Source organism: Myxine glutinosa, chromosome 14 (genome assembly GCF_964187855.1).
Source record: "Myxine glutinosa chromosome 14, kmMyxGlut1.1, whole genome shotgun sequence".
Classification (NCBI taxonomy): Eukaryota; Metazoa; Chordata; class Myxini; order Myxiniformes; family Myxinidae; genus Myxine; species Myxine glutinosa.
In genome coordinates this window covers 6,396,372-6,409,397 of record NC_136274.1, presented here as the reverse complement: position 1 = coordinate 6,409,397, position 13,026 = coordinate 6,396,372, and the positions used below count along the sequence as shown (strand labels likewise).

Genomic DNA, 13,026 nt, shown 5'->3' with positions numbered 1-13,026 from the left:
TTGCCATCACTACTCTGATCAACCATTCCTCCACTCCTAACCTCCTCAATGCCCATGTCACTACTTCACGTGGAACCCTATCGAATGCTTTCTCCAGATCAAGAAACCCAAGAAACAACTTCTTCCTCTTCTCCATGTACTTCTCCTGGAACTGCCTTATAATAAAAAGCGTGTCACATCATGTTGTCAAAACATCATGTTGTACAAAAAGAACAGCCTCAGACAGGTACAAATATGTATGGCACCTGTCGAGAGCCTCAGTTGTTAACAAGACAGAAAATGGGAAAGGGCGACTGTTACCTTTTTAAAAATGATGTTATAGATGGGCTCGATTAATGGGGAAATTGACGATGTGGATCAGAAGAAGATTTGATCATTATGCGGTATGGCAAACTATTTATCATTGCTGCACAACGGGATGCAGTGGTACATAAAGCAGGATCAACACAATTTGCACCAACAGAAATGCGGATCACATTCAGACAGACGATGTCTTTTCAAATTCCAACGGTTCCCCATTTAGTTTGTACTGAGCAGGCCTGATGGATATTCGTGGAATTGATCTCTTGATCCTGTTAGGTTATATCAGCTTCCATGGATATCTGAAGGTTATTGTTGACCAAGTGAAGCCTAATGCTTCAAAGAAAGACGTTTTAAAAGTGCCGAAATTAATCAAACAATAAAAATATGATTTACAATAAATCAGTGAAAATATTTTAATTGGGCTGGCAGGATGACCTAGAGGTACGCACACTCACCTCTAAGCTGTCTAGCCTGGATTAGCAGGTACGCACACTCACCTCTAAGCTGTCTAGCCTGGATTAGCAGGTACGCACACTCACCTCTAAGCTGTCTAGCCTGGATTAGCAGGTACGCACACTCACCTCTAAGCTGTCTAGCCTGGATTAGCAGGTACGCACACTCACCTCTAAGCTGTCTAGCCTGGATTAGAATCCCAACCCAGCTATAAACTGTCATCTTGGTGTTTCACAGTCCCAGGAATTCATCAATGTGTGTGCATTCCATCATATGGGTGTTAAACGGATGGATGGGGAAGGTGAGGGGAAGGTGAGAGAAAAAGAGAAGGATGAGAAGAGAAGAGAAGAAAGAAAAAGAGAAGGTAAAGAGAGATGGGTGAGAGAAAGAGAGAAGGGTGAGAGTAAAGAGAGAAGGGTGAGAGAAAAGAGAGAAGGGTGAGAGAAAAGAGAGAAGGGTGAGAGAAAAGAGAGAAGGGTGAGAGAAAGAGAAAAGGGTGAGAGAAAAGAGAGAAGGGTGAGAGAAAAGAGAGAAGGGTGAGAGAAAAGAGAGAAGGGTGAGAGAAAGAGAAAAGGGTGAGAGAAAGAGAAAAGGGTGAGAGAAAAGAGAGAAGGGTGAGAGAAAGAGCAAAGGGTGAGAGAAAGAGAAAAGGGTGAGAGAAAAGAGAAAAGGGTGAGAAGAGAAGAGAAGAAGAAAGAAAAATAGAAGGTAAAGAGAGATGGATGAGAGAAATGGAGAAGGGTGAGAGAAGGAGAGGAGGGTGAGAGTAAAGAGACAAGGGTGAGAGAAAAGAGAGAAGGGTGAGAGAAAGAGCAAAGGGTGAGAGAAAGAGAAAAGGGTGAGAGAAAAGAGAGAAGGGTGAGAGAAAGAGCAAAGGGTGAGAGAAAGAGAAAAGGGTGAGAGAAAAGAGAAAAGGGTGAGAGAAAAGAGAAAAGGGTGAGAAGAGAAGAGAAGAAGAAAGAAAAATAGAAGGTAAAGAGAGATGGATGAGAGAAATGGAGAAGGGTGAGAGAAGGAGAGGAGGGTGAGAGAAGGAGAGGAGGGTGAGAGTAAAGAGACAAGGGTGAGAGAAAAGAGAGAAGGGTGAGAGAAAAGAGAGAAGGGTGAGAGAAAAGAGAGAAGGGTGAGAGAAAAGAGAGAAGGGTGAGAGAAAAGAGAGAAGGGTGAGAGAAAAGAGAGAAGGGTGAGAGAAAAGAGAGAAGGGTGAGAGAAAAGAGAGAAGGGTGAGAGAAAAGAGAGAAGGGTGAGAGAAAAGAGAGAAGGGTGAGAGAAAATAGAGAAGGGTGAGAGAAAAGAGAGAAGGGTGAGAGAAAAGAGAGAAGGGTGAGAGAAAAGAGAGAAGGGTGAGAGTAAAGAGAGAAGGGTGAGTAAAGAGAGAAGGGTGAGAGAAAAGAGAGAAGGGTGAGAGAAAAGAGAGAAGGGTGAGAGAAAAGAGAGAAGGGTGAGAGAAAAGAGAGAAGGGTGAGAGAAGGGTGAGAGAAAAGAGAGAAGGGTGAGAGAAAAGAGAGAATGGTGAGAGAAAAGAGAGAAGGGTGAGAGTAACGAGAGAAGGATGAGAGAAAAGAGAGAAGGGCGAGGGTAAAGAGAGAAGGGCGAGAGTAAAGAGAGAAGGGTGAGAGTAAAGAGAGAAGGGTGAGAGTAACAAGAGAAGGGTGAGAGTAAAGAGAGAAGGGTGAGAGTAAAGAGAGAAGGGTGAGAGAAAAGAGAGAAGGGTGAGAGAAAGAGTCTTTTCAGTCTTTGGGATATTTTTGGTCTTTTGGTCTTTTGGGTCTTCAAGGGTCTTTGGAATATTTTCGGTCTTTGGGATCTTTTGGGTCCTCTGAGTCTTTAGGGTCTTTTGGTTCTCTTGAGTCTTTGGGGTGTTCAGGGTATTTTGGGCCTTCAGGGTATTTTGGGTCTTTGGGGTATTCAGGGAATTTTGGGTCTTCGGTGTCCTCTGAATCTTTTAAGGGTCTTCGGGGTCTTTTGAGTCTTCGGTGTATTTTAGGTCTTCAGGGTCTTTAGGTTATTGTGGGTCTTTTGGGTCTTTAAGGGTCTTTGGAGGATTTTGGGTCTTCAGGGTCTTTTGGGTCCTCTGGGTCTATTGGGTCCTCAGGGTCTTTAAGGGTCTCCGGGGTCTTCAGGGTTGTTAAGGGTCTTTGGAATATTTTCAGTCTTTGGGGTATTTTAGGTCTTCGGGGTCTTTTGGGTCTTCTGTGTATTTGGGGTCCATTGGGTCTTTTCAGGCTTTCAGCTCATTGGGGTCTTTTAGGTCTTTTGGTTATTTGGGGTCCATTGGGTCTTCTGGGTCTTTTTAGTCTTTGGGGTCTTTTAGTTCCTTTGGGTCCTCAAGATATTTTGGGGTATTTCAGGTCCATGGGTTATTTAGGGTCCTCGGGGTCTTTTGGGTCTTCGTGGTCTTATAGGTCTTCTGGATGTTGTGGGGGGGGGGTGGCTGGGCGACTGTCTTTTGGGTCCTCTGGGTATTTAGGTTAAGTATTTCAGGTTACATTTGTGGGTGGCAGGGTGAGAGAAAGAGAAAAGGGTGAGAGAAAGAGAAAAGGGTGAGAGAAAGTCTTTTCAGTCTTTTGGATATTTTTGGTCTTTTGGTCTTTTGGGTCTTCAAGGATCTTTGGGATATTTTGGGTCTTTTGTGTCATCAAGGGTCTTTGAAATATTTTCGGTCTTTGGGATCTTTTGGGTCCTCTGGGTCTTTTGGTTCTCTTGAGTCTTTGGGGTGTTCAGGGTATTTTGGGCCTTCAGGGTATTTTGGGTCTTTGGGGTATTCAGGGAATTTTGGGTCTTCGGTGTCCTCTGAATCTTTTAAGGGTCTTCGGGGTCTTTTGAGTCTTCCTGGTCTTTTGGGTCTTCGGTGTATTTTAGGTCTTCAGGGTCTTTAGGTTATTGTGGGTCTTTTGGGTCTTTAAGGGTCTTTGGGGTCTTTGGAGGATTTTGGGTCTTCAGGGTCTTTTGGGTCCTCTGGGTCTTTTGGGTCTTCAGGGTCTTTAAGGGTCTTCAGGGTTGTTAAGGGTCTTTGGAATATTTTCAGTCTTTGGGGTCTTTTGGGGTCCATTGGATCTTCTGGGTCTTTTTAGTCTTTGGGGTCTTTTAGTTCCTTTGGGTCCTCAAGATATTTTGGGGGGGGGGGGTGGCTGGGGGACTGTCTTTTGGGTCGTCTGGGTATTTAGGTTAAGTATTGCAGGTTACATTTGTGGGTGGTCAGGTCAGCTGTCCAACCAATGGGTGAAGAGCGGACATACATACAAACACTTGCTCCATTATATATAGATATGAAAGAGAGGAGAGGGATCGGACACCTTGCCCTCCGGAGAAGCAAAGTTTCCCCCGACATGGTGTACTGTTGCTCAGCACACTGACGGGGTTTGAAGACCCGGATAAGCGAAATTAGCTGTTAAAAAAAAAAAACGGACGACGAAGACGATGGCGACGGGAAAAATCGAAGAGTTGTTTGTATGGGACGACATCCCGTGTCCAGAGTATTATTAGAATATAGATAAGAAAAACTATTATACTGTATGGAAAAATAAAAGAAGAAGATGAAGATATATATATAAAAGAGAAGATTGGACATCCTTTCCCCACCTCCTCCATCGGAGAAGCAAAGTTCGCTACAACACTGTATACTGTTGCTCAGCACATTGACAGGGCGTGAAGACCCAGAGAAGCAAAGTTGGTGTTCCTAGCGATATGGAGGCCGAGGATGATGGCGACGGGAAAAATCTACGAGTGGTTTGCACCATGGGACGACATCCGCGTCCGACTGGTGAGTCAGCGGGGAGTGGGGGCCGTCGGGGAAAAGGGCTCCAAAAGGATCGATTCTCGATGCCTTAGCGTTGTAGAGGTAGAAAGACCTCTACAAGCCAGAGGTAGGTGAGTTATCGCAGGCATTCAAATTCAAACTTGTCCCTGACCCTCTAAATTAATAAAATGCATTGTAATGACAATGAGATAGAAATAGTTTAGTTATGCTATAGTCCATAATGATTCTGGGCTCCTTTACCGAGATTCAGAGCCACGTAGCCAAGATGGAGTTTGGGAAACAAAACAGATGTCCTCACGCACGCTAAGGCATATTATCTCAGGGCAACAGTAAGCTCTGTTTATTTTGCAAGACAGCTAGAAATCTGTTTGGCCGGGAGCGTCGGAGATAACGAAGGAGAAGAATCACGAAATGCCTGTTATCTCTCTGAACCTTATTCGACCTCCTCTTTCATCTCTGACCATAAATAGCCGTGCAGCAGAACATCAGAGAGGTTCTCGGTTCAGTTGGATGTATGAAATGTAGTGTGTTGGTTTTATTCGTGGATGTGTTACTCTGAATTGAATATCAGTGAATTGAGGACTCCCATGTGTCATTAAAATCAGCAGATTGTACTTCTGAGACAAGCTTGGATAATTAATTTCTTGAGTCTTGTCAAATCATTCAAGGCTAAATTAATTAATTCCCTCACATTAAATTATAATATCGATCAACATTGCAATCAAATTTGGCCCAAATGTCCAAAATCATCTTGATTGGATGTTAATGAAAGTCGATAAATCATCAAACAAGAATCACCACCACCAACACTACCACCACCCCCTCTACCTCCTGAAGAGCACCAGCATTCCTTGCATACCGTCAAGGTCCTGTACAAGAAGAAAGAAGAATGACCTGAAGAGGCCATTTTTCCCCGCAGAGCAGGGGTTGGCCTTTTTTGGGAACCGTGGTCCCCTTTTTGAAGCAATGTTTTACAGCCGGATGCCCTTCCTGCCGCCAATCCTGTTGGTCGCCTCTTGCAATACACAGGGAATTACCAGTGAATTGGTTATCAATTTTCCGACCTCAGAAGGATGACAGGCTGAGTCATCCCCCCTGGTGTTAATTCAGCGATCGACCGGGATTCAAACCCAGGATCCTAGGATCCCAAGCCAGCACCCTAACCGCTAAGCCAACGAACCCAGGATCCTAGGATCCCAAGCCGGCACCCTAACCACGAAGCCAAGGAACCCAGGATCCTAGGATGCTAAGCCGGCACCCTAACCGCTAAGCCGGCACCCTAACCGCTAAGCCAACGAACCCAGGATCCTAGGATCCCCAGCCGGCACCCTAACCGCTAAGCCGACGAACCCAGGATCCTAGGATCCCAAGCCTGCACCCTAACTGCTAAGCCAATACCAGGCTTTGCAGTACAATAAAACATATTTAATTTACCGGTACGTTTTGTTTTATTATCGATTTGATTTATCGTTTATTGGTACCTGTCCGATTTCAAAGGCTCCAAGCCACTTGCATCGACCCGACAAGAGCTGAGCCAAACGAGCTTATCATCCTTAAGTTGTCCTCTCAGACAATTTTAAGATATAAATTTAATATAAATTTAGAAATTGTTTTGCAAAAGTGCCAAAAATATTTGACTCAAATGGCATCGTCTGAACTCGACCAGGGTCCGGTTTCTCGAAGCTCGGACAAGCCCATCCTGTGGAAAAATGACATATTCAAGCATTACATTTATCCACGGGATAGCTACGAGCAACGGGGCCCTGGCGTTCCTGTCCTCGACGCTCCTTACAGGTGTACCCCGATGAGAATATGTTTGAAGAGCAAGTTGGAACATGTCAAAAAGCACAATTCTGAATGCGTCATCATAAAAACGACAATCCACTAGTGACACCTCCACAAGGTTTGGAGATAACACTGCTCAAGGAATGCAGGAAAACATGACAGTATTCGAGAAACATCCAGAAAAAACACTGACAAAGTGCAACTGGACCCTCGAGGAGAACAACACCCAAGGATGAAAACAACACACAGACACAGCAGTGTTTTCCGGTAAGTGTTCTACATACGAAGGTGGACCAAATAAGCGCCTACCTGGCTGCAGGCATTGTCAAAATGGCACTTCATGTAATTCAGAAACTTGAGGTCAGACAGCAATGCCGATTGTGTTGCCGTGCGCTGGCACCCTGACCCAGTGGCTTCAACTAACTGCTGCCACTCGTCATCACTGTCCTGGTCCTGTGTGCACACATGTATACATACGAGGAAGTTTTACACAGGAAGAGGCCGCTTCGTCCCTCGTGTCCGGACTCTGTTAACATCACATTAATTCAATCCATCAGTTTATTAAATTAATTTCATGGAAGGGTGGAAGGAGGATTAGGGACAACAATGCGGAAGGTACATACAGTGCCATCATCAGGATGCAACCTTCGTGCAATACTGCCAGATCTAAAAAGTGGAAATATTGCATTGGAAGCTCAAAATTATCGTGCGTTGTTAAATATTTGCATAATGGTAATCACATTTCACCCACCAATTATATTCATCCTCCGTCACACCTCTATGCCGACGTGTCATGGACAAACCGTGCATGGCTGTGCCTGTGCTGTGCCTGTGCTGTGCGAGTGCTGGCAAGGGAAAGCTTCACAGATGGAAGAACATTCCTGCAATCTGTTCACGGTGCCCTCGTCAGGCTGTACCTTTACCTGTAGTCATGCACGTAATATTCCAGTAAGGAATATAAATTCCCACCGATTAGAGGGCACTGCAGTCTGACACGACGTCGCCATGGCCTCCATTAATATTCAACTTCTTTAGATTCCACTGGCATTTCAATTCAATTCATATTCAATTGACGAATGCCTCTTGGAAATGCCTGTTAGAAATGCCCCTTGGAAATGCCCCTCAGAAATGCCCCTTAGAAATGCCCCTCAGAAATGCCTGTTAGAAATGCCCCTTGGAAATGCCCCTCAGAAATGCCCGTTAGAAATGGCGGCTCAAGAAAATTGGCGACAGAAAAGCCGACGCACGTGATCTGAATGATGTAACTGAGATGTAAAGTTTAATTTACTTTATTATTTTTCTGTTCTCACTATGATAAGTGGATGCCTACAGAAGAAGAAGAAGAAGAAGAAGAAACAGAGGAGGAAGAAGAGGAGGAAGAAGAGGTAAAAGAGGAGGAAGAAGAGGCGGAAGAGGGAGAAGAGGAAAAAAAGACTATTCTGCCTTTGCACTGTTCAGTCGTACTGTACTTCCAAAATATTTGCATACAGTGGTGTGATTCATATCAAGATCGTAATTAATTTTATTCCTCATGAGTTTTAAGCATCGAGTGGTGATAAGAGTGAGCTTATGGCGAAGAAAATGCATAAAACTGTAAATTTGGAGGTGAAATTTGATGTTTTACGCAGAATGGCAATCGTGCTGTCGATGTCGGTCGGCGCTTAGGATTACCTTGAGCAACCGAAGGAACAATTTATAAAAATGCAGAAAAAATTGTGAAGGTACTAAACATGCCACACCATTAACATCCAAGTTGTGTAAAGTGTTTGTGCTACGCCATTAACATCCAAGTTGTGTAAAGTGTTTGTGGTATGCCATTAACATCCAAGTTGTGTAAAGTGTTTGTGCTATGCCATTAACATCCAAGTTATGTAAAGTGTTTGTGCTACACCATGAACATCCAAGTTGTGTAAAGTGATTGTGCTACGCCATGAACATCCAAGTTGTGTAAAGTGATTGTGCTACGCCATGAACATCCAAGTTGTGTAAAGTGATTGTGCTACGCCATGAACATCCAAGTTGTGTAAAGTGTTTGTGGTATGCCATTAACATCCAAGTTGTGTAAAGTGTTTGTGCTATGCCATTAACATCCAAGTTATGTAAAGTGTTTGTGCTACGCCATTAACATCCAAGTTGTGTAAAGTGTTTGTGGTATGCCATTAACATCCAAGTTGTGTAAAGTGTTTGTGCTATGCCATTAACATCCAAGTTATGTAAAGTGTTTGTGCTACACCATGAACATCCAAGTTGTGTAAAGTGATTGTGCTACGCCATGAACATCCAAGTTGTGTAAAGTGATTGTGCTACGCCATGAACATCCAAGTTGTGTAAAGTGTTTGTGCTATGCCATTAACATCCAAGTTGTGTAAAGTGATTGTGCTACGCCATGAACATCCAAGTTGTGTAAAGTGATTGTGCTACGCCATGAACATCCAAGTTGTGTAAAGTGTTTGTGCTACACCATGAACATCCAAGTTGTGTAAAGTGATTGTGCTACGCCATGAACATCCAAGTTGTGTAAAGTGATTGTGCTATGCCATGAACATCCAAGTTGTGTAAAGTGATTGTGCTACGCCATGAACATCCAAGTTGTGTAAAGTGATTGTGCTATGCCATGAACATCCAAGTTGTGTAAAGTGTTTGTGCTATGCTATCCAAGTTGTGTAAAGTGTTTGTGCTATGCCATTAACATCCAAGTTGTGTAAAGTGTTTGTGCTATGCCATTAACATCCAAGTTGTGTAAAGTGTTTGTGCTATGCCATTAACATCCAAGTTGTGTAAAGTGTTTGTGCTACACCATTAATATCCAAGTTGTGAAAGTGTTTGTGCTACGCCATGAACATCCAAGTTGTGTAAAGTGTTTGTGCTACGCCATTAATATCCAAGTTGTGTAAAGTGTTTGTGCTACGCCATTAACATCCAAGTTGTGTAAAGTGATTGTGCTACGCCATGAACATCCAAGTTGTGTAAAGTGTTTGTGCTACGCCATTAACATCCAAGTTGTGTAAAGTGTTTATGCTATGCCATTAACATCCAAGTTGTGTAAAATGTTTGTGCTATGCCATTAACATCCAAGTTGTGTAAAGTGATTGTGCTACGCCATTAACATCCAAGTTGTGTAAAGTGATTGTGCTACGCCATGAACATCCAAGTTGTGTAAAGTGTTTATGCTATGCCATTAACATCCAAGTTGTGTAAAGTGATTGTGCTACGCCATTAACATCCAAGTTGTGTAAAGTGTTTATGCTATGCCATTAACATCCAAGTTGTGTAAAATGTTTGTGCTATGCCATTAACATCCAAGTTGTGTAAAGTGATTGTGCTACGCCATGAACATCCAAGTTGTGTAAAGTGTTTGTGCTACGCCATTAACATCCAAGTTGTGTAAAGTGTTTGTGCTACGCCATGAACATCCAAGTTGTGTAAAGTGTTTGTGCTATGCTATCCAAGTTGTGTAAAGTGTTTGTGCTATGCTATCCAAGTTGTGTAAAGTGTTTGTGCTATGCTATCCAAGTTGTGTAAAGTGTTTGTGTTATCCCATGAACATCCAAGTTGTGTAAAGTGTTTGTGCTACGCCATTAACATCCAAGTTGTGTAAAGTGTTTGTGCTACGCCATGAACATCCAAGTTGTGTAAAGTGTTTGTGCTACGCCATTAACATCCAAGTTGTGTAAAGTGTTTGTGCTATCCCATGAACATCCAAGTTGTGTAAAGTGTTTGTGCTACACCATGAACATCCAAGTTGTGTAAAGTGTTTGTGCTACGCCATGAACATCCAAGTTGTGTAAAGTGTTTGTGCTACGCCATTAACATCCAAGTTGTGTAAAGTGTTTGTGCTATGCCATTAACATCCAAGTTGTGTAAAGTGTTTGTGCTACACCATGAACATCCAAGTTGTGTGAAGTGTTTGTGCTACGCCATTAACATCCAAGTTGTGTAAAGTGTTTGTGCTATCCCATGAACATCCAAGTTGTGTAAAGTGTTTGTGCTACACCATGAACATCAAAGTTGTGTAAAGTGTTTGTGCTACGCCATGAACATCCAAGTTGTGTAAAGTGTTTGTGCTACACCATGAACATCCAAGTTGTGTGAAGTGTTTGTGCTATGCCATTAACATCCAAGTTGTGTAAAGTGTTTGTGCTACGCCATGAACATCCAAGTTGTGTAAAGTGTTTGTGCTATGCCATGAACATCCAAGTTGTGTAAAGTGTTTGTGCTATGCCATTAACATCCAAGTTGTGTAAAGTGTTTGTGCTATGCCATTAACATCCAAGTTGTGTAAAGTGTTTGTGGTATGCCATTAACATCCAAGTTGTGTAAAGTGTTTGTGCTACGCCATGAACATCCAAGTTGTGGAAAGTGTTTGTGCTGCGGCATTAACATCCAAGTTGTGTAAAGTGTTTGTGCTATGCCATTAACATCCAAGTTGTGTAAAGTGTTTGTGCTACGCCATTAACATCCAAGTTGTTTAAAGTGTTTGTGCTATGCCATGAACATCCAAGTTGTGTAAAGTGTTTGTGCTACACCATTAACATCCAAGTTGTGTAAAGTGTTTGTGCTACGCCATTAACATCCAGGTTGTGTGAAGTGTTTGTGCTATGCCATTAACATCCAAGTTGTGTAAAGTGTTTGTGCTATGCCATAAACATCTAAGTTGTGTAAAGTGTTTGTGCTATGCCATTAACATCCAAGTTGTGTAAAGTGTTTGTGCTTCGCCATGAACATCCAAGTTGTGTAAAGTGTTTGTGCTATGCCATGAACATCCAAGTTGTGTAAAGTGTTTGTGCTATGCCATTAACATCCAAATTGTGTAAAGTGTTTGTGCTATGCCATTAACATCCAAGTTGTGTAAAGTGTTTGTGCTATGCCATTAACATCCAAGTTGTGTAAAGTGTTTGTGCTACGCCATTAACATCCAAGTTGTGTAAAGTGTTTGTGCTACGCCATTAACATCCAGGTTGTGTAAAGTGTTTGTGCTACGCCATGATCATCCAAGTTGTGTAAAGTGTTTGTGCTCCGCCATTAACATCCAAGTTGTGTAAAGTGTTTGTGCTATGCCGTGAACATCCAAGTTGTGTAAAGTGTTTGTGCTATGCCATCCAAGTTGTGTAAAGTGTTTGTGCTACGCCATTAACATCCAAGTTGTGTAAAGTGTTTGTGCTACGCCATGAACATCCAAGTTGTGTAAAGTGTTTGTGCTACGCCATGAGCATCCAAGTTGTGTAAAGTGTTTGTGCTATGCCATTAACATCCAAGTTGTGTAAAGTGTTTGTGCTACACCATGAACATCCAAGTTGTGTAAAGTGTTTGTGCTATCCCATGAACATCCAAGTTGTGTAAAGTGTTTGTGCTATGCCATTAACATCCAAGTTGTGTAAAGTGTTTGTGCTACGCCATGAACATCCAAGTTGTGTAAAGTGTTTGTGCTATGCCATTAACATCCAAGTTGTGTAAAGTGTTTGTGCTATCCCATGAACATCCAAGTTGTGTAAAGTGTTTGTGCTACGCCATGAACATCCAAGTTGTGTAAAGTGTTTGTGCTATGCCATTAACATCCAAGTTGTGTAAAGTGTTTGTGCTACGCCATTAACATCCAAGTGGTGTAAAGTGTTTGTGCTACGCCATGAACCTCCAAGTTGTGTAAAGTATTTGTGCAACGCCATTCTTGGTTAAAATGCCAGGGCCATAAAGAAGGCCACTTTGTACAGTCACGTGAAAAAGTAAGTACACCCCATGTAAAGTTTTGACTTTTTCAACATGTTTCAACATACAGCTATTTGATCTTAATTTCAACAATATTTATAGATAAAGGTGATATAATATAACAAATATCATGAAACATTTACATTTTGTAGTCTATTGTATAATTTATATAAACATAAATGCAAATTTCGCATTAGGAAAAAGTAAGTACACCCCTACATTTATCACTACTTCAAATACCTAAAATTAGAATCAGGTGCACCAGCTCAGGTGCAAATGATTAGAACATCGTTAGAGAGGATCTTGGAGGAACCTGTCTTATTTAAACCTCAGACATTTCGTTTGGTTTGCTCTTTGTTGTTGAAGTGTGCAGCGTCACCATGCCTAGATCAAAAGAGCTCTCTGAGGCCTTCAGAAAGAAGGTTATAGATGCCTACGAGTCTGGGAAGGGATTTAAAAAGATCTCCAAACAATTTGAAATGAATCATTCGACTGTCCGGAAGATCATCTACAAGTGGAGAAGATTCCAAACAACTGCCAGCTTTTTCAGGCCAGGCCGCCCCAGCAAGTTCAGCCCGAGAGCAGACCGCAAGATGCTGAAAGAAGTCTCTAAGAACCCCAGAATGTCATCACGTGACCTACAAGTAGCTCTTGCCACTGTTGATGTCAAAGTGCACGAGTCTACCATTAGAAAGAGGCTGCACAAATTTGATCTACATGGGAGGTGTGCCAGGAGGAAACCTTTGCTGTCCAGAAAGAACATCAGGGCAAGACTAAAGATTGCCAATGAACACCTAGGCAAAGACCAGCACTTCTGGAACAATGTGCTCTGCACAGATGAGTCAAAGGTAGAGCTATTTGGCCACAGTACCAGAAGGCATATTTGGCGAAAACCAAAGACAGCATTTGACCACAAGAACCTGATACCAACTGCAAAGCATGGTGGTGGAAATATTATGGTTTGGGGCAGCTTTGCTGCATCAGGGCCTGGGCAGCTCACCATCATAGAATCCACTATGAAT

General features: G+C 42.6%; 1 protein-coding gene across 1 annotated transcript in view; it reads right to left on the bottom strand.

The window, feature by feature from the left end:
• STK36 (serine/threonine kinase 36) overlaps positions 1 to 13,026 on the bottom strand; it is a 128,642-nt gene that overhangs the window by 59,967 nt on the left and 55,649 nt on the right. Inside the window, exon 11 of the mRNA XM_078768054.1 lies at positions 6,611 to 6,754. Within this exon, the coding sequence (XP_078624180.1) occupies positions 6,611 to 6,754 (144 nt within the window). The remainder of the gene's footprint in view (positions 1 to 6,610; positions 6,755 to 13,026) is intronic.